Source organism: Canis lupus, chromosome 5, assembly GCF_011100685.1.
Source record: "Canis lupus familiaris isolate Mischka breed German Shepherd chromosome 5, alternate assembly UU_Cfam_GSD_1.0, whole genome shotgun sequence".
Lineage (NCBI taxonomy): Eukaryota > Metazoa > Chordata > Mammalia > Carnivora > Canidae > Canis > Canis lupus.
The window spans coordinates 16,140,645-16,162,257 of record NC_049226.1 but is presented as its reverse complement, the minus strand read 5'-3'; the positions used below and the strand labels follow the sequence as shown (position 1 = coordinate 16,162,257).

The 21,613-nt window shown below is 53.7% G+C and overlaps 1 protein-coding gene across 2 annotated transcripts in view; it reads right to left on the bottom strand.

Annotated features, from left to right (window-relative positions):
• DSCAML1 (DS cell adhesion molecule like 1) overlaps positions 1 to 21,613 on the bottom strand; it is a 344,746-nt gene that overhangs the window by 49,609 nt on the left and 273,524 nt on the right. For both annotated transcript variants that reach the window (XM_038536014.1, XM_038536015.1), the window contains 3 exons: positions 5,974 to 6,173; positions 5,303 to 5,399; positions 4,528 to 4,656 (listed from right to left, as the gene is read on the bottom strand). In XM_038536014.1, coding sequence (XP_038391942.1) covers positions 4,528 to 4,656; positions 5,303 to 5,399; positions 5,974 to 6,173 — 426 coding nt within the window. The remainder of the gene's footprint in view (positions 1 to 4,527; positions 4,657 to 5,302; positions 5,400 to 5,973; positions 6,174 to 21,613) is intronic.

The following is a 21,613-nucleotide window of genomic DNA, read 5'->3' as shown; positions in this document are numbered from 1 at the left end:
TTGCTTTTACCAGTCATTTGCAGGTGGATTTGACCTTGTGTTCCCAAATCATCTTTGATGTTGGCACAAAAACTCTCTCCCCGCAGCCCTCCCAGGCTAATGCATCAGAGTCAAATCTGAAGGCCTCTAGCTGATTTTCCAGACTTGATCACTGCCATCTCTCTGACCCTGAATAGCTGAAATTAGGAGCCCTATATTCTTCTCTTTCCTTTTCAGCTCTCTCACAGTACTGAGCTGGCTTTGGCGAATATTGTCTCTTTTAATATTCCCTTTCATATGAGCCTGGCTTACCCAGATTAACATATTTCATTAAGGGCTCTCTCTCCCTTTCTTCATCAAAGGGTTTCTGATGCAAAATATTCTTCTTTAAAAATAAGGAAGTGACTGGAGAGATGTCAGTGCCTTCTACTCTGTGGGCTCCTTGCTGGGAGGGGACCTGGAACCTCTGGTTTTTCGGGAGACACATTTGCTGTAGAGGGGGAGCAGCTTGGACTAAAGCCACATCTGGAGCATTTAGCTGCCCGTGCTTGGGAAACAAATCCACTCCGCATCTCTAGCTTCCTCTGTGCATCAAGGCACTAAGCACCCCCCCCTCCATGGCAATCTCTGCAGCATGGAGAGGAGGTTCCCTGGGTCACGACAACAGCTCACAACATCCCAACACCAGTCCCTCCAACAGCCACGCTCCAGCTCACACAAAATGACACAGCACACCAGGCAGGCTCACCCCATGGTGGCTGACAGCTCGCACCATGAGGCTGCCTTCTGGGCTTGGAGGGCCATCCTCAACAAACACATCCCTGTTCCTTGCTTGGGGAACAGAAGCGAAATGTAGTGTCTGCATTTTTAAAACTGCACCACGCCATCTGATAGATTTGTGTGGACGGTGCTATTTATCATTCAGCATTCATGTATTATTACTCTGCTGCCTGGGGCCAGGAGAAGTCAGCGTGAGCGGGATGGTTTAGAAAGGGCAGACTTGGTAATTTCCCTTGGAAAATTAGCACAACGAGCAACGTGGCAGAAAATCTGGCAAAGACAAAACTGTGGCAAAGGAGGGGGTCAGGAGCAGCTGGTCTGGACCCAGCATGGGTGTGGTCTAGGGCAGGAGGAAGACACCAGGAGGGAGAATAGAGGCATGGGATGGGGACCTGGGGAGGGTTAGGATGTGCCAGGCTCTGTGCTAAACACTTGCATGTAAGTCCTCACACTCCCTGAACCCCTAAACCACCCTGGGAATTACATGCTATTGTCCCCATTTGATAGATAAAGAGATGTCCAAAGCAGCTTGTGAAAGATCACGCAGCTCTGACACTTGGTCAACCCAAGTCTTCTGCTTCGAGAATTATTCTTGTTCTACTCTTCCGCGGGTGGAAGATCTGTTCACACACACATACACACATGAGTGTGCGTGCACGTACAGCCTCCTCCTTCCTTTGAGTCACCCATCTGTTCCCTAGGATACCTTTTTCAGTTATGACGTAATATAGTTTGAGGTCTGTTACATATGATTGGATAGTGCTTCGTAATGGTTCTGAAGGCGTGTGTGTGTGGTGTGTGTGTGTGTGTGTGTGTGTGTGTGTGTGTGTGTACGCAGTGTATGTTCTCACTCCAACTGCATCGTAAGCTCCGAGGGCAACACTCTGCCTCTTATTTCCTTTTCTTCCCCCACCACATGGCTGCTGCATGATTCTGCAAAAAAATTATTGGCACTCAGTACGTGTTGCTGACTGACAGACATCTATGTCAGCCTGTGAGCCCACAGGACTCTCAGTTGCCACATGAGGTGTGTGCGTTAGAAGGGAGTGAGGAACTCACATTTATGGAAGGTTTATCATAGCCCTGTGCTAGATGCTTTCTCTTTAATCCTCAAAACAATCCTACGAGATAGGCACTACCATCTCCACCTTACAGATGAGGAAGCTGTGCTGTGCTCACAGCCTCTGTCTGATGCCAGTCACAACTCCCTGCAGCTCCCACAGAACTCCTTGTCCTAGATGCCAGGAGAGATGCCTGCCAGGGTGGGATGTTGTGGAGCAGTTCAACCCAAATAGGGGAAAGGACCGGCTAGCTTCTCCGTGCCCTTGATCCTGTGATTTATTCTTTTACAGGTGCAAAGCCCTCATTGAAAGGAGAGTCTTCGTTACCCCTCCCTCTGCTCTGCCCACCCATCCTGGCACCCCCAGCTCTGGGGTAGTTCCTCATCTTGCAGGAAAGCCAGAGGGGGTTGGGGAAAAGACACAGATGTGCTCTGAAAGTAGCATCTCTCCCGCCTGCCTTTCCACACTGCTCTTCAGAGGTGTGATGTTCTCAGTCTTGCCCTGCCCAGTGTCGCCCCAGGAAAGGTCTGCACACATTCGAGTGTGGTCCCTGAGGGCGAGTGAGCAATTACAAGGAGCAGAGGGGCAGAGGTGCGAGTGACAACCCAGACGTCCACTCCCCCTCCCAACAACGACGGAGCAGACCCTGCCAGCCACAGCAACCTGGCAGGGAGATGGAGCGAGCACCGCTATGGGGGATGCGGGCCCGCAGACCCGTCCCTTCCTGTGTGGCTCCCCGGCCAGGCTCGGGGAGTCCTGAGGTGTGAGATGGACACAGTCCGCCTCCTCCCTTCTGTGCTCTGTGTCTCTGCCGAGGCCCGGCTGCTCCTCTCCTCTCCCCAGCTGCAGCCCTGCAGCAGCCTCCTTGCTCGCTTACCAGATACCCATTCTTCCACGGAAGCCGGCTGAATCTTTCCAGGATGCCATGGCACCTGAATCTCTCTCTGGGAGCTCAGACACTGTCAGCGGCTCTCAGTGACCTTCCCCAACAAAGCAAAAGCTCAGCCCTCTCAACCTGGCCCCAGAGCACATTTAGTCCGCTTTTGCCCAAGAACCGTACCCGAGAGCCCTGTGTCGGCGGGCCACCCCTGCGGTGTAGTGCGCACCACTTGGGCTCTGCCCTTCCCCTTTCTTTGAATCCAGGCCCATCACCTCTCAATCCTCAAGTTCTAGCTCTCAGTGCGGCATCCACAGGGAGAGAGATGCTTCTCTGATGCCCCCATTAGTGGCAGCCCCTCTTCTCTGTCACCCTCCTCCTGCACCCAGGGTGGACTTCTGGGTGGTTGGCTGCAATGTGACTTTTCTCCCCAACTAGACTGTAAGCTTCTGATGGTAGCTATAGGGCCCTGTATCAGAGATGTAGAACCCTGTAGAACCCCACAGAGCCCTGTATCAGAGACATAGAACCCTGTAGAACCCCGTAGAATCCTGTATCAGAGACACAGAACCCTGTAGAACCCCGTAGGACCTTGTATCAGAGACACAGCACCCTGTAGAACCCTGTAGAACCCTGTAGAATCCTGTAGAATCCTGTATCAGACATGACTGACCCAGTGTCCTGGACAGAGCTGCTTCTCAAGAGGTGAATCTTAACTCAGAAGTTTGCTTTCCTATGTGTCACGTTGACTCACTCTGTAACCATCTACTGAGCATCTACCATCTACCACGTAGGGGTGGTATGTCAGGTGCTGGGAAGACAGCAGGGACTGGGACTTCGTCCCTCTAGAGGAGAGGACACCCAGTCAGCCACTGACCATGTGCTATGCTAAGGACCAGAGGAAGGGTCTGGAAAGCTTCAGGAGCAACAGGACCTTGGCTTGACACTAAGACCTGGAAAATGAGCTGGAGTTGGTGGGGAGGAAGGGGGCTGGGGAGGGCTGAGTTCTCCAGACTCTTTTTTGGCATTTGATTTTTAAATTGTTTTGAAAAGCTTATGTAGGCTTATGCAAATTTGAAAGGTACAAAAGCACCCAGAATTAGAAGTGGGTTTTCCTCTCACTCATACATCGGGGTCACCCAGGTGCCCTCTCAGGGGAACCCCTGTGGCCTATTCTCATGTACCTTCCAGAGAGAGTCACTCAGACACAAACATGGGCCCCTGCAGCTCTTCTGTGGCTTTGGTCCATTCCAGGCCTTTTGTCCTTGGAGGCCTGGAGGCCCACTGTTCACTCTGCTCCACCGGGATTCACCGTGGCAGGCAGCCTCATGGGTGCTAGCTACGGTCCCCAGGCCAGGGCTCTGCAGGGCTCCCAGGAGGACAAAACCATCATCTAGGCTTTTCTGGGAACTCCCATCCCCCAGAGACCACAAGAAACAGCTCTCCGACCCCAAGCATCCCTATCATCTCAAACCAGGAGGGCCCAGATGACCTAGCCAAACCCATGATGTCTCTGACCCCACAGACACAGCCCATAGCTCCTTAGCTTAAGTCAGACCACCCTGTTGATCTCAGTCTGGGGACAGTCCTGGAAGGAAGGAGCTGACTTTCCCTCTCCATCAATTTAGGGGGTCCACCTGCCCCTCTCACAGAATTCTTAGCCCAACCAGAGTCCTTCCCTTAGGAAACCACAGGGGCTTGTATGTCGGGGGGTGCTGGTGAGTTTGTCTTAAATGGGCCGTTCTAAGGCCCAGGGACTGTTCCACGAGAGGGGCACAGAGGGGCAGGGCACAGCCACAAGGACCATGGTCTGCTGAGCCTTCACCCTACCTGATTTGTTCTTGTATTCAATGTCGAAGCCCGTGATGATGCTGTTCCCGTCAAATCGCTGGGTCCAGCGCAGGTTCATGCTCCGGGCCTTCACCTCTCGGATCTCCAGTTCTGGGGGGTCAGGGGGCTCTGGGGAGTGGCAGATGGAAGGAGCAGCAGTGAGCATAACAGCGGAGAGCTTGGCCTCCTGCCTATCTCCAGAGAAGACCAGGGTTCTGCTGTATCCTTGGAGGTTGGTGTCAACTGTGGTCTACCCAGGAGCTCCAAACCCTAGGGTTTCAGCCAGGTGGGACCGGGAGGCCCAGCAGCAGGGCTCAGAGCCAGAGGGGGTCCAGGCTTGGTCTCCTGCTTTGTTTACCCCCTCTTCTTTGGCCTGGGGGAGGGCAGACCCTTTTTGTAGGTATTTTCCCTGACCTGCTGGCCTGTTTGTCCTCCATAAAGAGCTCCCAACTGTTCCCAGCTCAACTCTCTCTTCCCTCATCTCCTCCAAGGTCTAGGCCCACAAACCCAGATGCCCCCACTTCTGGAAGCAGCAATGTATTTTACAGGGATTGTGGTCATCGTAAACCTTGCTGTCTGAACTGAAGTGTGTCTGAAAGGGCCCTTATGACCCCACTCTGGCCTGAAGGGAGAGTAGAAGAAGGCTCTTCCCAGAGGCCATTCCCATCATCCTCCATCACGGTGTGGGTGATGACTCTGTTCTTGAGATGGAGTTAGCAGTGGGTACCTGGCTCCCTGGGGAAGGGATTAGGAATGGTGGGGCAGGTGAGGGTACCTTGCACAGTGAGTTGGATCAAGCCCCGGTCCTCCCCATATGAGTTGATTGCGTGGCAGCTGAAGAACACAGAGTCCCCACGGTCAGCTGGCTTGAGCTGGGAGGTGGCCAGCAGGGGCAGGAGGATGGGGAGAGAGGGAGGAAATGGGGAGAGTGTTTTAGAACTCGTCTGTGGAAGGGGGCCCACTCTCGTGGGATCAGCAAGGCTTCTTGTTCTGGGCGGGGGACCCATAAGGGGCTTTGTCAAGGGTTCCTCTTTCCAGAAAGTTCCAAGGATGGAGGTTGGAAGAGTCCAGGCAGGGAGGGGCTAAGTGGGTCTAAGAGGAAGAAAGAAAGGAGCTGAGGGGTCCTAGGAGAGAAGGGAAAGGGGAATGATGGGTCTCAGAAGGGAGGAAAGGGATGAGGGGTCCCAGGAGAGAGGATGGAGCCCAGGGGCTCCAGAAAAGAGAGAAGGGCTGAGGGTTTCACAGATTTAATGGCCATGGGCTTGTCAAGGTGATATAGTGAAGTTCTAAGGCAGAGGTTCCTGAATAGGTGGGAAAGGGAAGGGACTTTTGGAGGTGAGGGGTCCCCAGACCCCCATATACCCCCATTAGACACAGGTGTAAAAGTGTGGGCTCCCCACTTTTGGAGAGCTGGGGTCCCCCTGAGACCAGGGCGTGGAGGCTCACCTTCAGTGTGGAGACAACCTCGTCGCCGTTGTCCTTGGTGGCGATGGCGTAGCGCATGACTCGGTCAGGGTCAATGACCGTGTCCCCTTTCTCCCAGCGGATGATGATGGGCCGCTCACCCCGCGCAGTGCAGTTGAGCTCCTTCGCATGGCCCTTGATGGCGATGGTGGTGTTGGGGTGGGAGGTGATCATGGCTGGGACTGAGGAAGGGAGGGGGGGCAGGAGGCCCCGGTGAGAGGGGAGGCCAGGCTGGGGGAGAGGCACGTGCCCTGCGCAGAGGCCCCGCCCCTGCCACCCCTCTCTGCAAAGTGCCCCAGCCAGGGGGACAGGGTCCAATAAAGGTCATGGTGGGGGGGTGCTGGAGGACACCCCACTTGCCTGTCCTTTCTCCCTCCCCACCCATGACTGGAGTGGCCTGTCTCTTCACCAGGGAGTCTCATATTCCGTGGACCCCTTTCCAGAAGGATTTAAAATGCACGATATACATAGAATTACAAAGGTAACCAGATATATTGAAGTACGGTTGTACAAATATTAAAAACCTTCAAAAGCAAACTTTTCATATAGTATATCATATATCAATATATATTTTTTATTACTCTTTATCAAATACCATCTAGTGCTGAGTTAGAGCAGCACAATTCTGTAACAGCGATGGGCATAAGTGATATCTGGAGACACGTGCAAGAGCCGTGGTATCAAAACATCTGTGGATTTCTACTGGAGACAGCCCCAGGTACCGCTACTGCTGTGCTTTATTGCTTATATTCAAGATGGAAGGAAATACTACATTTCAGTTAGAAGCTAGTGGAAAAAAAGATGTGTTCTCTTTTCCTACCCAAATTCCTAGATCCTTGAATCAGATCGATGGACTTTCTGGTGTGTGTGTGTGTGTGGCGGGGGGGGGGAGGTGTCTCTGGACCCCAGATTGGGAGCCCTGCTCTAAAGCACCGGGGCCTCTGCTTTGTGTTCATGGCTCAGGCTCAGCTGGTTTACTCCTCTCAAAATGCTGAGAAACTCCCCTGTTCTTCCAAACAAAATGCAACATGAAAGCCTGGCGAGCATCACCGTTATTCAGGTCCCCCAGCTGTGCTGACCGGTCTCTCCTCCCCACTGGCATCTCCACCGCTGACCCAGGAAAACCATCATGAAACCACCAAGACCCCAGCTGGCCATCAAGACACCCCTCCCACCACCCTGAAAGGAAGCATCTAGGTCTTGAGCCTCTTCTGGACCTGAGCACCTTGGCCAGCAACAGCAGGAGGAGACAAGGGGGCAGAGGGAAAGATGGAAAATCCTGCCTCCATGCTCCTCCATCCAATCCAACAGAGAACTCATTGAGCACCTATGTCATTACATGGCACTGTGCCAGGCTTTGGGGGACACATATGATGTGACACAGGGTCCTTGCCTCCTGGGAGGAGGGAGAGAAGGAGAATGGGGGTGGGGAGATACCTGCATGAACAACAGGAAAATGAGAAAGATCTGAGGAGTGCTGCACGAGGTATTAGGAGAAATCACCTGTGACTGAGGGGTATTTGGGAAGGCCATTTGAGCATCCAGCCATTCGACAAGCATTTATTGAGCACCTTGTGTTGGGTTTAAGTGAATTGGACAAATCAGATCTCAAGGAGTTTCATAGTGGTGGTGAGAACAGACAACAAGACTAGCAATTCCAGCACAGAATGTTCTATGCTGGGGAAATGCAAGCCAGACACAGCAGGGCATAAATGGGGGGTGGTGGGGAGGAAAGGGTACCCTAGCCAGGGGACCTGCTCAAGCAGAGGCAGAGCCCGGAAAGGTGAGAGGTCCGATGCAACTGGAAGACTGTTCTTGTCCTTGCCTTTTCCTCACTGCCTTCCTGGGAAAGCCTGCCTCTCAGAGTCCAGGGCCCTAGGGGCTCTTATCCCGCAGGACTGCCCCTTAGCTATTCTGGAGCCCACAGATCGGGCTGGGCGGTGCTTGACTGCAAGACTGAGAATCAGACGCCTTGCTGCCCCCACCCATGCTGGGGAGAGGACCCCTCCTCACACTGAATTCTGCAGAGCAGGGACCCAGCTCACATACCCCATTCACCGGCCTGCTTGGACAACTAACTGTGTCCTCTGTCCCACCGGCCCCTGGCTCCCCTCTGGGGCCTCGTGTCCCTGCTCCGCGTCAGTGGCTGAACCTTTCTCTCCCTCCCAGCGGTCTCAGGATTTCTGTCCCCTCCGGCCTTAAAGACCTACTCAAAGTTCCTCCCAGCAAACTCTCCTGGGTCACCTGACTTTGAAGGACAAAGAAAACCACGCAGCCATCACGATGTGACCTGAGACACCAGTCGCTGGGCGAGGAGACATCTGGAACAGGTGTAGGGGGGTGAAGGGCGGTGTCTGGCGTCCCTGAAGTCACACGAGGCAGCCGCCTCCTCCTCTGCCTTCTGTCATGCGGGACTTGCCACCGAGGGCAGCCCTGGCCCCCGGCCCCTGCGCCAGCCTCTTGGCCAATCCTCAGCCTCAGCTCATCAAATAACGAAGCAGATAAATTTTATAATGCACAGCATTACACCAGGATATACAATAAAACGCGAAAGACAAATAACGAGGTGCAAGTTATAATGAAGAAAAAGCCTGCAGTCAGAGACATCCAAGTATGAATTATTGACTAAGGTTTTACACTCTCAAGGATGTGTGGAGGAATATTTTCCATCAAAGATTTGCATAATTCACTCGTATAAACCTGGGTAGAATATAGAGTAAGATTTTACATCAACAAGTCGGGCCTTGCATTGCAGATGCCTCCATTTGTTCTGGAGGATGGAAATGCAGGGGTGTGGGGGCAGGGGCACGGGGGCTGTCTCTGCTCTCCCCACCTGAGTGGTCAGAGATGGGGGCCGGGGACCCCTGGGTGGGCCAAGCCCTGAGGCCTTCCTGGGGAAGAGGAGTTCTGCTTCTGAGATGCTGCTGAAGCTCTGGAGGAGCTGGGGGATGGCGATGCATAGGGGTGTGTGTGTGTGTGTGTGTGTGTGTGTGTGTACGTGCATGCATGGGGGTTGAGAGCAGGGTCAAGTCTCAGCATAGGTCAGAGGTCTGAGGAAATAGGGGAAAGGAAGAGTCTTTCTCTGGTAGGAGGACTTTCAGGCTTTGCACCAGAACAAGAAACTTGCAGCACATCCCAGCTTTGCTCTCCAGGCAGGGTTGTACTAGCTCATCCAGGGCATGCGTGTGAATTATAAAGGCACGCCTCTGGCTGGATGCAGAGCCAAGAGCCACCATTTGGCCAGTGGAGCAGAATTGGGCTTCAGACTCCACTTGCTCCTTAGGCTATCCACCTTTGAACAGTGCACAACCTGTGCATCCATACAAGCCAGTCTCCCCTCAGGGAGTCTCCAATTGTGTTTGTTTAAAGAGAGAGACAGGTGCAACCAGAGACTAGAGGGCCTCCTGAGGGCCTGGACAGGCCTCAGAGCCCACTTCGTCCCTCAACCCTGAGTGACAACCATACCTGGGGCCTGGGGTGAATTTCCTTCACCGCTGTTAATTGCAATGAGCATCATGCGACACAACCCAATGCTATCTCCACAGCCTGGAAGCTCAGAGCATATTCTGGGGAGCCCATCTAAGAAGAGGAGGCTGCTTCTGTGGCTTCCCACTGGCTTGAAGGGATTGGGGGCCAGGCAGGTGTGGGTTCTCCTTGTGTCCTTACCAGCTCGGTAGCCTTCTACCCAGTAGAGTCAACTGTGAGCCTCAGGTTCATCGCCTGCTCTATGCAGACAGGCTACCTCCCCTGCAGAGTTGTTATGGGGCAGATAGGGTCCATCGAGGTAAAGTGCCCGCCACACAGCAGTGGCTCGAGAAAACTCAGGTCTCTCCTGCCCTTCTCCTGGGCCATGAAAAGCACCAGATAAACACATGACTTGCATGTTCCACAGAATTTCAGAGCCCTAGGATTTCAGAGCCCAGATAATGTTCAACATGGCAGTTACGAGCCACAGGGGCCACTGGGCATTTGAAACGCGGCCTCCATAGAACTGAGATGTGCTGTACGGTGTACAACACGTGCTGGGCTTCAAGAACACAGGAAAAAAATAATGTAAAATGTGTCATTAACAATTTCACACTGGTTACGCGTTAATATTTTAGAGACACAGTTAAATAGAACACAGTTGACCCTTGAACAACACGGGTTTGAACAGCACTGGTCCGCTTAGATGCAGATTTTAAGAAATAAATACAGTATATACCACTGGAAGTGTGTTTTCTCTTCCTTACGATTTTCCTAATCACATTTTCTTTTCTCCAGCTGACTTTACTGTAAGGATACAGCACGGGATACACACAACAAATTGGGTGTTGATCGACTGACTGTTCATGTTATGGGTGAGGCTTCTGGTCCACTCCAGTAGGCTAAGAGGAGTTAAGTTTTGGGGGAGTGAAAAGTTATATTTGGGTTTTTTACTGCTTCGGGGGGTCAGCACCCCTACCCTCTGTGTTGACCCCAGGTCAACTGCCTATCATTACAATGAATCTCAGCTGTTTCTTTTTCCTTCTTGAACATGTGACAATGAGAAACGTTCAGATTACACACAAGGCTCGCGTTTGGTTTCTGATGAATGGCGCCAGTAGGGAGCATCTACCCAGACCCTTCGCTTTACAAATGAGGAAACTGAGGGCACCCAGGGAAGCGATCCATTCGCTCACGGTCTCACTGCTAGGAACCAGCGGGGCATCGGAGGGGCGGTCAGATGGGCGAGGGCAGTGCTCACCACACAGCCCTGTCACCCTAGAGCAAGGTAATGCAGAGCTGGGAGGAGTCCCCAGCTCTTGGGCATTTTAAGCACAAGCTCCAGATGACTCATGAGGGCTCATTCTGGGTACCCCCAACCCCTTGACGGGGGACGATAGCAAGCTGGAGTGTGACCAGGGAGATGGGCACATTCAAGGCGTGCCATTTGAAGAGTGGCTGAAAACCGGGAATCTGTAACTTGCGGGGAGTGGGATGGGGACAAGACACAAGAGTTCTTTGATAAAGTGAGGAGGAACAGACCTCCTATTTGGCCTCAGAAGGAACTTTCTGGTAGCTCTTGCTATTTAGGGAAAGGTCTGCAGTGGGGAGGCAGTGAGTCCCTGCACTTGAGGTAGGTAATCTCGGGCACTGTAAGGCAGATCCAAGAGGGAGCAGAAGGACCTTGTCTTTGGGGGTGTCTGGGTCCCTGAAGAGAGGGAAAGATGGTCCGGGAATCGGCTCAGTGTTTTGGGAGGCAATTCTGTGACTCAGCATACTCTTCTCCCTGCATATAGGCGTCTTCAGCTCTCTGTCTTAGGCAAGAAGCAGAGAACCTGCCTCCTCTCCTCTCCCTGCCCTACACGGTCTTCCTGCCAACACCAGAGAACTCCACCCCTGGGTCCCTTCCCCAGCCCTGTCTCCAAGAGTCACAGTGCCCTCCTGTGCCTGCAAACTGGGGGCCTCGGCCCTCTGGGCTGCTGTACAGATGGTCTTAACAAGACAGCCCCCTCAGAGAGGGGAGTCCAGGGCAGCAGGTGCCCCGCCCCATCTGCTCTCCTCTTCCCTCCACCTCCCCTTTGCTTCTTGCTCTGGCTCACAAGGTCTCTGTGCTTCACTGAATCACAGTCATAAACACAACTGAACCTGAACCCTCATAGCACCAAGGCTCAGCTGTGCCCCAGAGGGCTTTCTGGGTTGAAGGCAACCCCCCAAGAATTCCCTAGAGAGATGTTCATGTTCAGTGATACACAAGAGCAGATACACACACACACACACACACACGTGATAAAAATACACCCCAAAGTCACACAGTCACTGTAACTGCCTGTGCTCTGACATCCGTACCACAGACTCACACATGGTGTCATGTACACACAACCAATGGTCAGTTGCATGTCAATTGATGTGGCTGTCTAAGGCACGTCTCCCCACAGCCCTGCATTACCTAAGTGCATCCTCCCTATTCACACACACACACACACACACACACACACACACACACACTCTTCTATGATTACCTTTTACTGCAAACTTACCATGTACCAAGTGCTGACAGTATTCTAGAGCTTTAACCGAATTAACTCATGTTAATGAGTTAACATGTTAATGTTAACATTTCTGGCTCCAAAGCCTGGGTCCTGACCTGTTTCTTGACTAAGCTTTATGGCCTCCCTGGACCTGTGATGCCCATGATGGAGCAGGCAATAAGCTGGATGCTTTGCCTCTTGGCTTATTGATCAATGATTTCCCCCCACCCCACTCCAGCAACAACCACGAGATGTCTTATTATCCCCATTTTTCAAAGGAGGAGACCGAGGCTTCCAGAAGGCAGTTCGTCCCTCTCCAAGCCCCTGCTACTGTGGTTGCAGGGGAATGGCCACCTCTTGCGGTCTGTCCGTCTGCCGTGCGTGCATGGTGTCTGGCTTTGGAAAATGGAATTTGGCTGTCACCAAAGAACCATGGCTTCTCCGTGGTGGGCAACCCTAGCAGGACACCCTCAGGACAGGCATCGTAGACTGCAGCTTTAGGGGCCCAGCAGGGGGTGGAGAAGAAGGGACTGTATGCACAGGGCTGAGTCCTCTGTGACAAATGCTAATAGCAGCCACATAGGCAACATGATGCTCCAATAGGACACAGGAGGCTTTAATGAGATACAATTTCTCTGCTTTCCTGCAGTGTAATTCAATTAACAGCCAGGAAAACCTAATTTCTTTTTACAAAGAGGGGTGCAGGGGGAGATTCTCTGGGGACTTGGGAACGGGGAGGGGCTGGGCCTAGAGGCATCATGGAGACCCATGGAGGCCAGCTGCCTCTCATACATAGCTCCTTCCAATAATGCCCCTTCAGGTGGGGAGGGCGAGGCATTTCCCTGGTATCCCACGGGAAGTTCTGTGTCAACCGAGCTAGTCTTGTTCAAAGCTTTACAGCCCCAGCACCTGGTGCAGTGCTTGATATGATGCACGGCCGAATTGGGGCAAGCCTGGAAGAGGTCACAGATCACTTCTGGGACCCCTTCCCTGACACCCCATGTCATTGCAGTTGTCCCTCCGATGGGCATGGAGCATCCCTAGCGCGGTGCCTGTCCTATACTGCAGTGTCCTTGCACCTTGTCTCTGACTGAGAGACTCCCCGAGGCAGAAGCGTCTTCGTTCAGGGCCTAGCATATTTGTGGGAAGCTCCCAAGCACAGGGCACCTCTCCCGGTTCCCCAGCAGTGCCCTGGGTCCCCCTGCTTAGGTCCCCAGTTAGACTCACTCCGGGGCAGGGAGGAGCCTTGCTGGGCCTTTGGCACCCAGGCCATTGCCTTACAGCCAGAGGAAATTTCAGTTTTTCTCCTCCTGCTTCTGCTGGGGCCTTCTTGGCAGGCGCCATGGAGGATCCCCCCCGACTCCCCCCCCCCCCCCAACTCCAGGACCCTCCTGGGGCAGCGAGCTGAAGGGAGAGGAAATCAATTTCAAAAACAAGACAGTTGTCAGAATCTGATGTAACCGGTTCCCGTCTGTGAAATTACTCACAGGCCGGCTCCTGTCACCCCCGAGGTCCTGCCCAGACCAGCTGCTATTTACATTTTAATTTGATGTGAGAGGCTGATAGATTTTTAAAACACCGCAAGAAGGCTCTGCTTCCTTGCTCGCCCCAGCATCCACAGACTTTCCGACCAAGCCCAGGCTTGGAGATGGAGATCTGGGGCTCCTAGATGCTTGCCTTGCTCCTGCAGCTGCCTTTCTCTGGGGTCCCACTGCATGGGCTGGGTGGGGGGGTGGGGGGCGGGAATCTGCCCCTTGCAGGTTGCAAAAGCCCTGGAGCATCCTTTGGGAGGAGCTTCACTCTGGGTAAGGAGGTGGCCTGGGGTGATCAGCCCCTACATTACCAGTGAGAAGCGGAGGCTCAGAGAGGCTAAGCGCTTTGTCTAAGGTCACACAACTGGTAAGTGGCAGGAAAGAGACCAAGCCCCAAGTCCCCTGACAAGTCATCAGCTCCCTCTTCTCTGGTTTCAATCTCAGCCTTCTCCTTCTGCCTGCTTGATTTTCTCCCACTCTGGGCTGAATCCCAGGAGCAGGGAGCGGGGTGGGGATGACGTAGTGCAGATGAACCCTGCGGGGAGCACAGGAGGAGCCTGGAGACTAGAGTGGGGCTGGGCCAGGCCAGGCCGGGGCTGGGGGCAAGAGTTAGCTGGCGGTGAGTCAGGCTTCCTCCGTCTTGGTCTCCCTCCCTCTCTTCTGCCTGGTGATTGGAGCTCAGCTGGTGTTTCTGACAAGTCCCCAAGTCACCAGGGAGGGAAGATTCAGTTATGAATGCCCAAAGGAGAGGAGCAAAGAAATAGGACGGGAGCACCACTGGCTGTTGGGAGAGGCCGGATAAACTGTGAGAAAGGCATGGAATGCTGCAATTCCCAAGGGGAGCGCGGGGCGCCTCTCCACCCCGTTCGTGGGCAGGAACCTGTGGTTCCCACTACTCCGATGGCGAAACTGAGGCTTACAGAAGTAAACTGCCCAAGCTCACCCGGCTAGCAAGTGGCAGGGCCAGGACTCACCCCAGGTGCCTATGGTTTTACCCACCATGTGACACAGGCCAGAGAAGCGCAGTAGACAGGGGAGCAGGAGCCAGGGATGGGAGCGCAAAGAGCCCGGCTTCTCTGGAGAGAAATGCTGTTAATTGCTGGGGGTGGGGATTGGTCTGGGATCCAGGAGACCTAGGGGTTGGGCTATTCTGCTCCCTTGGGTGGGAGGTCTGGGGGAGAGGGTTGAGGAAGTTCTCGGGCCTGGCTTCCTAGACAAATTACCTGGAAAGTAAAAAAAAAAAAAAACAAAAAAAAACCCAAAAAAAACCTATGGCACAATCCCCATGCCCAGAGGCTCTGATTTAATTGGTCCAGGGTGGGTCCCAGCGGCAGTATTCCTTAAGAGCCACTCCCACCTGGGTGATGCTCACACGTGCTCTGGAGGAAGAACCGAGAGGGCACATGCCCCTCCTCTTCCACCTCCCATTCTACTAGACGCCCTCTGGTCCTTCCTCTGCTGCAGGGAAGACAATCTTAAAGCCAATAGGGTTGGAGGAAGGGCAGCAAAGTCCTGTGGTTCTTCACTCTCTCCAAGGAAGTTCACTTTTTCAGGAAGTCCTTCTGAGAGTCTAACTGAAATCCCTTTAGGATTCCGCACTGAGCTTTTCCCTAATTAGGATGCTCTGGGCATGCTAAAATGGTTTTCTGGATGTCTCCCCTCTTTGCCCTCCGGGGAAAGGATTTTCTAGGGGACAGCAGATACCCGGAAGGCTCTTGAGAGCTCTACAAACCCACTTGTCAGAGGAGAAGGGAGCCTCTTGGCTCAGAAGCTCTCATCTTTTGTTTCTGAAAGGATTACATGTACCCATTTGAGGTGAGTGGGCCCCTCCTTCCCCCAACACAGCCCACTCCCCTCCCTCCCCCCAAAGGCTTGTGTCTCCTCCTTGTTAACAAGATTGCGACAAGACCAGTAGCCCTGTTTGGCGGTGTGAGATAAGCCTGCCACAAAGGGGCATTGTTGGCACGCGGGGTGGTGGGCCTGGGGCGGGGCGGGTGGCAGCGTTTTGAGCTCAGCCAGGCAGCAGCTCCAGGCTTCCCCAGGGAAGAGCTGGTTGGAGGGCGCTGAGGGGGGGCGGGGGTGCCTTCTGGTGTCTGCTTTGTTTTGTCCCTCCTTAAAGAGCCAGGGCCTTGGCGTTGTTAATTTGATTGCACCCACTTCGGCTTCATGTCTCCCCTGATTAGCCAAGCTCCACCTGAAGCATGAGATGAATTCAAATTGCATGGAAGCAATCAGCTTCGCTCTGAGAGGTGGTGGGGAGATGCCCGGGGAGCCGGGGGCCCATGGGACCCTAGCTGCCCACTGCCTGTGTGCGTGTGTGAAGGGGGTTGGGGTGAGGGTCATGAAGGGTAGGGATCTTTGAGACTTGGACCTCGGACCTGCTTCTGCTCCCGGGTGTGTGTGTGTGTGTGTGTGTGTGTCTCTCTCTCCCAGTTGAGACCCTCACACTCTCCAGGCCTTGCTTTCTCCAGCTCTAAAATGGGGTCAGTACTTCTCTTGGCTGCTTGCCACGGAATCCAAGAGCAGACTCCAGGGGTGTCCTCATGTCAGGGTGGGGACCTGCTTCTCCCTTGCCTCTGGTCCTCCTCTCTCCCCAGAATGTTGGGAAAATGATTAGTAATCATAAAAATAGCTAACATCTATTGAATGTTTGTTATCTGCGATGTGCCTTGATTAATACTTTAAGTGAATTACCTCATTAAATACTGCCCCCCTCCTCTTCCCTCCCACCGAAGTGAGTGGTATTTTTATTCCCATTTAATTTTTTTTAATTTTTTTTTTTTTAAGATTTTATTCATTCATTCATGAGAGACACAGAGAGGAGAGAGGCAGAGACACAGGCAGAGGGAGAGGCAGGCTCCATGCAGGGAGCCCGACATGGGACTCTATCCCAGGACTCCAGGATCACGCCCAGGATCCGAAGGCAGGCGCCAAACTGCTGAGCCACCCAGGGATCCCCTTTATTCCCATTTTAGAGATGAGAGAACACTCAACTCTGAAATTACCCTGCACATCAGAATCCTGATGCCATGCCATCTTGAGTTACTAGGAAGGCCCTTCTGGGGAGTCATTGCTGGGTCATTGCTGCCCATACCCTAGAGCAGGGTCCAGCAACGTTTTTCCGTAAGGGGCCAGATAGCAAACATTTTAGGCTTTGCAGGCCAGAGATCTCTGTTAAGACTACTCAGCCCTGCCCTTGTAGCTCCAAAGCAGCCAGGGACAGTAAGACGGGAAGAGTGGGAGTGGCTGCCTTCCAGCAAAAGTGGCAGCTGGTCAGGTTTGGCCTCAGGCCCACCTTGCTGACCCCAGCTCTAGAATTCCCTACATAGGAGTTTCCGGTTAGGAGACTGGTTGCATTTAGACAAGGACAGTTGTAGGATGTTGGAAGGGATGACATTTCAGCTGTCAGAGTTCTGGAAAGCATGAAGTTATCGAATAAATCACCAGGCGCAGGAATCGTTGTGGGTTGAATCGTGTCTCCCCAAAGACATGTGTCAAGTCCTAACCCTGGTACCTGTGGACGTGACCTTATTTGGAAATTGGGTCTTTGTAGATGCAATCAAGATGTAAGCTAAGATGTCATCTTCCTGGAGCAGGATGGGCCCCCCAGTCAACGTGACTGGTGTCCATAGAAGGGGCAGGCTCAGAGGAACAGTGGTGTGAGGACACACAGGGAGAAGGCCACGTGGGGTGGAGGCAGGGACCGGAGTGGTGCACCTACCACCCGAGGACTGCTGGCAGCCACCCAAAGAAGCAAGGGGCTCCCCTAGAGCCTGAAGGCAGCACGGCCCTGCTGACACCTTCCTTTTGCATTTCTCACCTCCTAGTACATTTCTGGTTTTTTAAGCCAGCTGGTTTGTGGTGCTTTGTTACAGAGGTCCTGGGAAAGTCATACAGGGATCCTGGTGAGTGAGAGAGATCTTTGTCCCAAGTGCCAGTGAGGACAACTGTGGAGCTGGAGGGGGCTCCTTGGGGTGGAGGCTGCGTGGACTCTGCTCTACCTGTGCCATGGGGAGCCCACTCCCCGTCACACTCCCACCCACGCTCAGGCTGGCAGTAGGCAAGCAGGTGCGACTGTGCCAGGGCCACACGTACTCCACCCCTACCCCCGACCCCAGGGACAGGCACTCAGCGGGTGCTCCGTGACTACTGAAAACTGAACGAACAGTGGCAGGCCTGGACGCGAGCAAACATGACCTGGAGAAAATCTCCAGAATCTCAATCCCACCACATCTTGAGACTGCGTAGACCTGAGAGGCCAGACAGAAGCCTGGTACTCCAGGGGCTGGAGGCCCCAAGGCCTAGGCAGGGATAAGGCAGGGATGGGGTGGGAGTAGGGCTTGGGGGGATTCTCCGGTCTGCCCACCAGTCTCATCCTTTCTAGCCCAGGACGGGACACCTGCCAGCTACCCAGTGACTTGTGAGTCACTAAGGGGCGTGGGGATTGTGTCTGGGCCAGCACGCCGCTGTCGGCAGAAATCCTGGTGGAGTGCCAGTCAGGGTCCGGCTGCCTCAGAGCACCCCGTCATCCCACCTGGACCTGACCAAAGTGGACACATCATCTCTCCATTCTCATCTACTGCATTTCTCCCGGTGGCACCATGGTGCTGCTCATCTCGGCTTCAAGCCTTGACTCTTCCCCCTGGCTCCTTGTCCAACCCATCGTCAGCGCCTGGTACTTGTTCCTTCATAATGACTCTCAGATTCCCCCTTTCTCTCCATTCCCTGCCCAGGATCCTAGTGTCACCTGCCACTATTTTCACAAGCTCTCCCCCTCATCCCGGGCTGCCACCCTCTCATTAGAGGTTCTCCTCATGGCCTCCCACACAGCTTCCTACCCCAGTGCCTTTGCTCATGCTATTCCTTCTGCCCCCTCTTCTTCAAGGCTCAAGTCCCCCTCCCCTAGAAAGCTCTGTCTGACCACATCTGTCCACGCTGGGTTTTTCCTTCCCTGATGTAACATTGCACTTGTAGTGTCAGACCCCTTGGCACATGATCTTGCTGTTCTTCCTGAAGGTTGGTTCCAGCTTCCTCGCTAGTCTGTAAGTTCCTTGGGGGGCAGGAGTGGTGATTTAATCAGGAAGTGCCTGTTTGCTGCTTGGCTGACTTACCAATCTGTTCCACCCCTACCATTCAGAAAGGCTTCGATCATCACTGGGGGAGCACATCTGGGCTCCCGACTTAGGGTTTGGAGGTACTGCCTCGGCTCTTTGCTTGCCTGCATTCTCTTCTCCAGTAAACTGAGCCACCCAGTGATAACCCCAGCTCCCTGTGTCTCAGAATGTTTACTGTACCTTTTTCTTGATTAGCATGTAGGATGCACAGAATGCTGTTATTCATCAGATCTGCTGGAGCCGAACTTCAGGTAAGCCTTGAATGACACCTTAGAGCCCAGACCCATCTGGAAGCTCTCCTGTGCTCCTGGTCATGGGGACTGCCTGCCACCACTGCCTAATGCCTCGAACAAGGAGATAAGGGCTCAAATGAGCCTGAGTACGAGATGTCCCACTTTCAGACCGGGAGTGGAGGTCACACAGGCAGAGCATTCCTCTTGTCCCTTCAATGAAACCCTCCTCTGCTTGTCAGGGGACCTGGCTTGTCATGGTGAGAAGAGAGGCCAGGGAAGGGGGCTGTTCCACCTGGAGACTTTCATTCTACCTTGAAACCTTGTACAAAGGACTCTTTCGGGGCTAGGTTTGGCATGTGATATGATTTGCTCCAATGACACTACTGGTCTCTTGAGATCAGGAAGATCTCCCATGTTTCTTTGGTTCAGACTTGTCTATTTCTATTTCTTTTTTTTTTTAACATTAAAAAAAATTCATTCAAGAGAGACATAGACACAGACCAGAGACACAGGCAGAGAGAGAAGCAGGCTCCCTGCAGGGAGTCCGATGTGGGACTCGATCCCAGGACTCCAGGATCACACCCTGGGCCGAAGGCAGGCACCCAGCCGCTGAGCCACCCAGGCGTCCCAAGAGACTTGTCTTCTATAACCCCCTGAAGCCCTGAGGGCTCTGGCTTCTGGAAGTAAGGTCCTGGAACTGGCGACACATGCCCTCCCTGGTCTCCATGGGCACGGAGAGGTGGCCCATTTCTTGAGCTCTGCTACTGTCTTAGGGGCTGTGGGAAGGGGAGAGAGGGATTGGGACATCTCTTAGCAGAGGAATAAAGTGAGTCCAGAGAGACAAAGTGATTGACCCAGTTTACTCAGGGTGTAGTGGGGGATACTGAGGCAAGGAAGTGGGACTGCCATCTCCCTGCTTGGGGGCCATCCTGTCCCCTAAGCCATCTATTCACTTTGGTGTCCCTGGGTCCCGCATATGGTAGGGAGAGCCTGGGCTTGTCCAAGGCTGCAGACCTCTGGGGGTGTGCTTTAGGGGTGGGGAGAACAGGATGGAGCCTGACCTGGAGACTGGGTGTGTGTCCAGCCTCTCTGCTCACCCCTGTTTGATGAAGCAGGATACAAAGTGCTGCTCCTTATTCTATAAAGTCTGAAAATCAATAAGGCCAGAGAGCCAGTGGGATAATCATTGCCATGGAAATGATGGCAGTGGCTCATTCCCTCTTCCTCTCCCTTCCTCTTTTATGAGAGGCCAGATCCCAGGCTTGGCACAGACCAGGGTGGGGCTCCTTCAGCTGCCCCTAAGGCTGGGCAGGTGAGGGTGATTGATGACTAGTCCTGGGGTGGCAAATAAATACTGTGGCCAAGCTTCTTGGCTATGGCAGGGCCAGTGTCAGCCCCAGGCCAGTGCGACTCAGAGGCCAAACATTGTCCTGCTCTGCTGCCTGCCACTGTGCTTTCCTGCCTCCTCCCCTGGCTGTTTGCTGATCCAACAGAGGGGCCATCCCATCCACCCCTCAGCCAATCAGGGAGACTCATAGGGCAGAGGGGAGCACCCAGGGCATGACCTGTGGCACCGTGTGTGACTGGACTGGACCTAAGGGCTGGGGTCAGTCGGCCTGTTGTTCCCAACAAGGCAGGCCAGAGTGGGCAGAGGCCTCTGCTGAGCTGGGTGCCAGAGGCAGGCATTCCCACAGAGAGAAGGGAAGACCAGCCCCTGCCTTCAAGGAACTCCGGTCTGGTGAGGAGATAGGCCCTACCACCAGGGACCACAGAGAAAAATCTTGGGCCAGTTGCTTGGCTTCTTCCTGCCTGTTTCTTCCCGTGTGCTGAGAGGGCCTCCCAACCTACGCAGTCAGGCTCCTTCTGCACGCCCTGAAAACAGCCATCCCTCAGGTCTAGGGGCCCTTCCTTGGGAGGACAGATCGGAAGACACTGTGGAAGATCCTAGAAGTTGGGTTGGGGTCTTTGGGCAAGGAATTCTCTGGGCATCTGGAATGTGGTCTAGAAAGGGAGTTGTGGGCTCTGGGCAGCATTTCCTTTGGCCATAGACTCCTTGCCCTGTGGGAGGGGCAGGGGCTGATGAGGGCAGAAGAACATTCTAGAGCAGGAGCCCTAGGCTTTGGGTCTGAGGGAGGTGCTGCTTCTGCCTGACAAGGAAGAATTTCCTTTGGGCAAATTTGAAATTAGGACCACCTGGGTCAAGGGATATGCGGTTGTCTTTCCAAGGCTTTGTATCCTGCCTGCTGTGCTGCACCAGAGGTCAGCCGCGAGCAGGCCATCTTGTCTACCCAGGCCCGGGGCTTCCCCCCTAGTGTGGTCCCCCTCTCTCCTCCAGTCCTCACTAGGCTCCATTCTCCTGTCTCCTGCCTTCCCGTGACTCTGCAGCTGGGTGTGTGCTCGTGGAGGGCTCTTGGATCTGGCTTTAATTGGTCTGACATTTTGCTAAACAAACAAATCAAAACTCAGACCAAACAAAGAGCCCTTATGGGTTTAATTGGCCATGGGTTCTGCCTCGGCCCAATCACTGGAGCCTTTACAAAGTGGAGGAGAGTCTGGGGGATATAACAGAACCTGTCTAATCAGGTAACCGCGGCATAAGAGGCCCTCGGAGTCCAGGGAGGCACCGCCACGTGGTGGCAACATCAAAACACAGCCAGCCCCTTGTACCCCAGACTAAGCAGCCTGGCTTTTTACCTGCCTCTCCGTAAAGCATTCTTTTTGAAGATGGTTTATTATTATTTTTTCCCTCT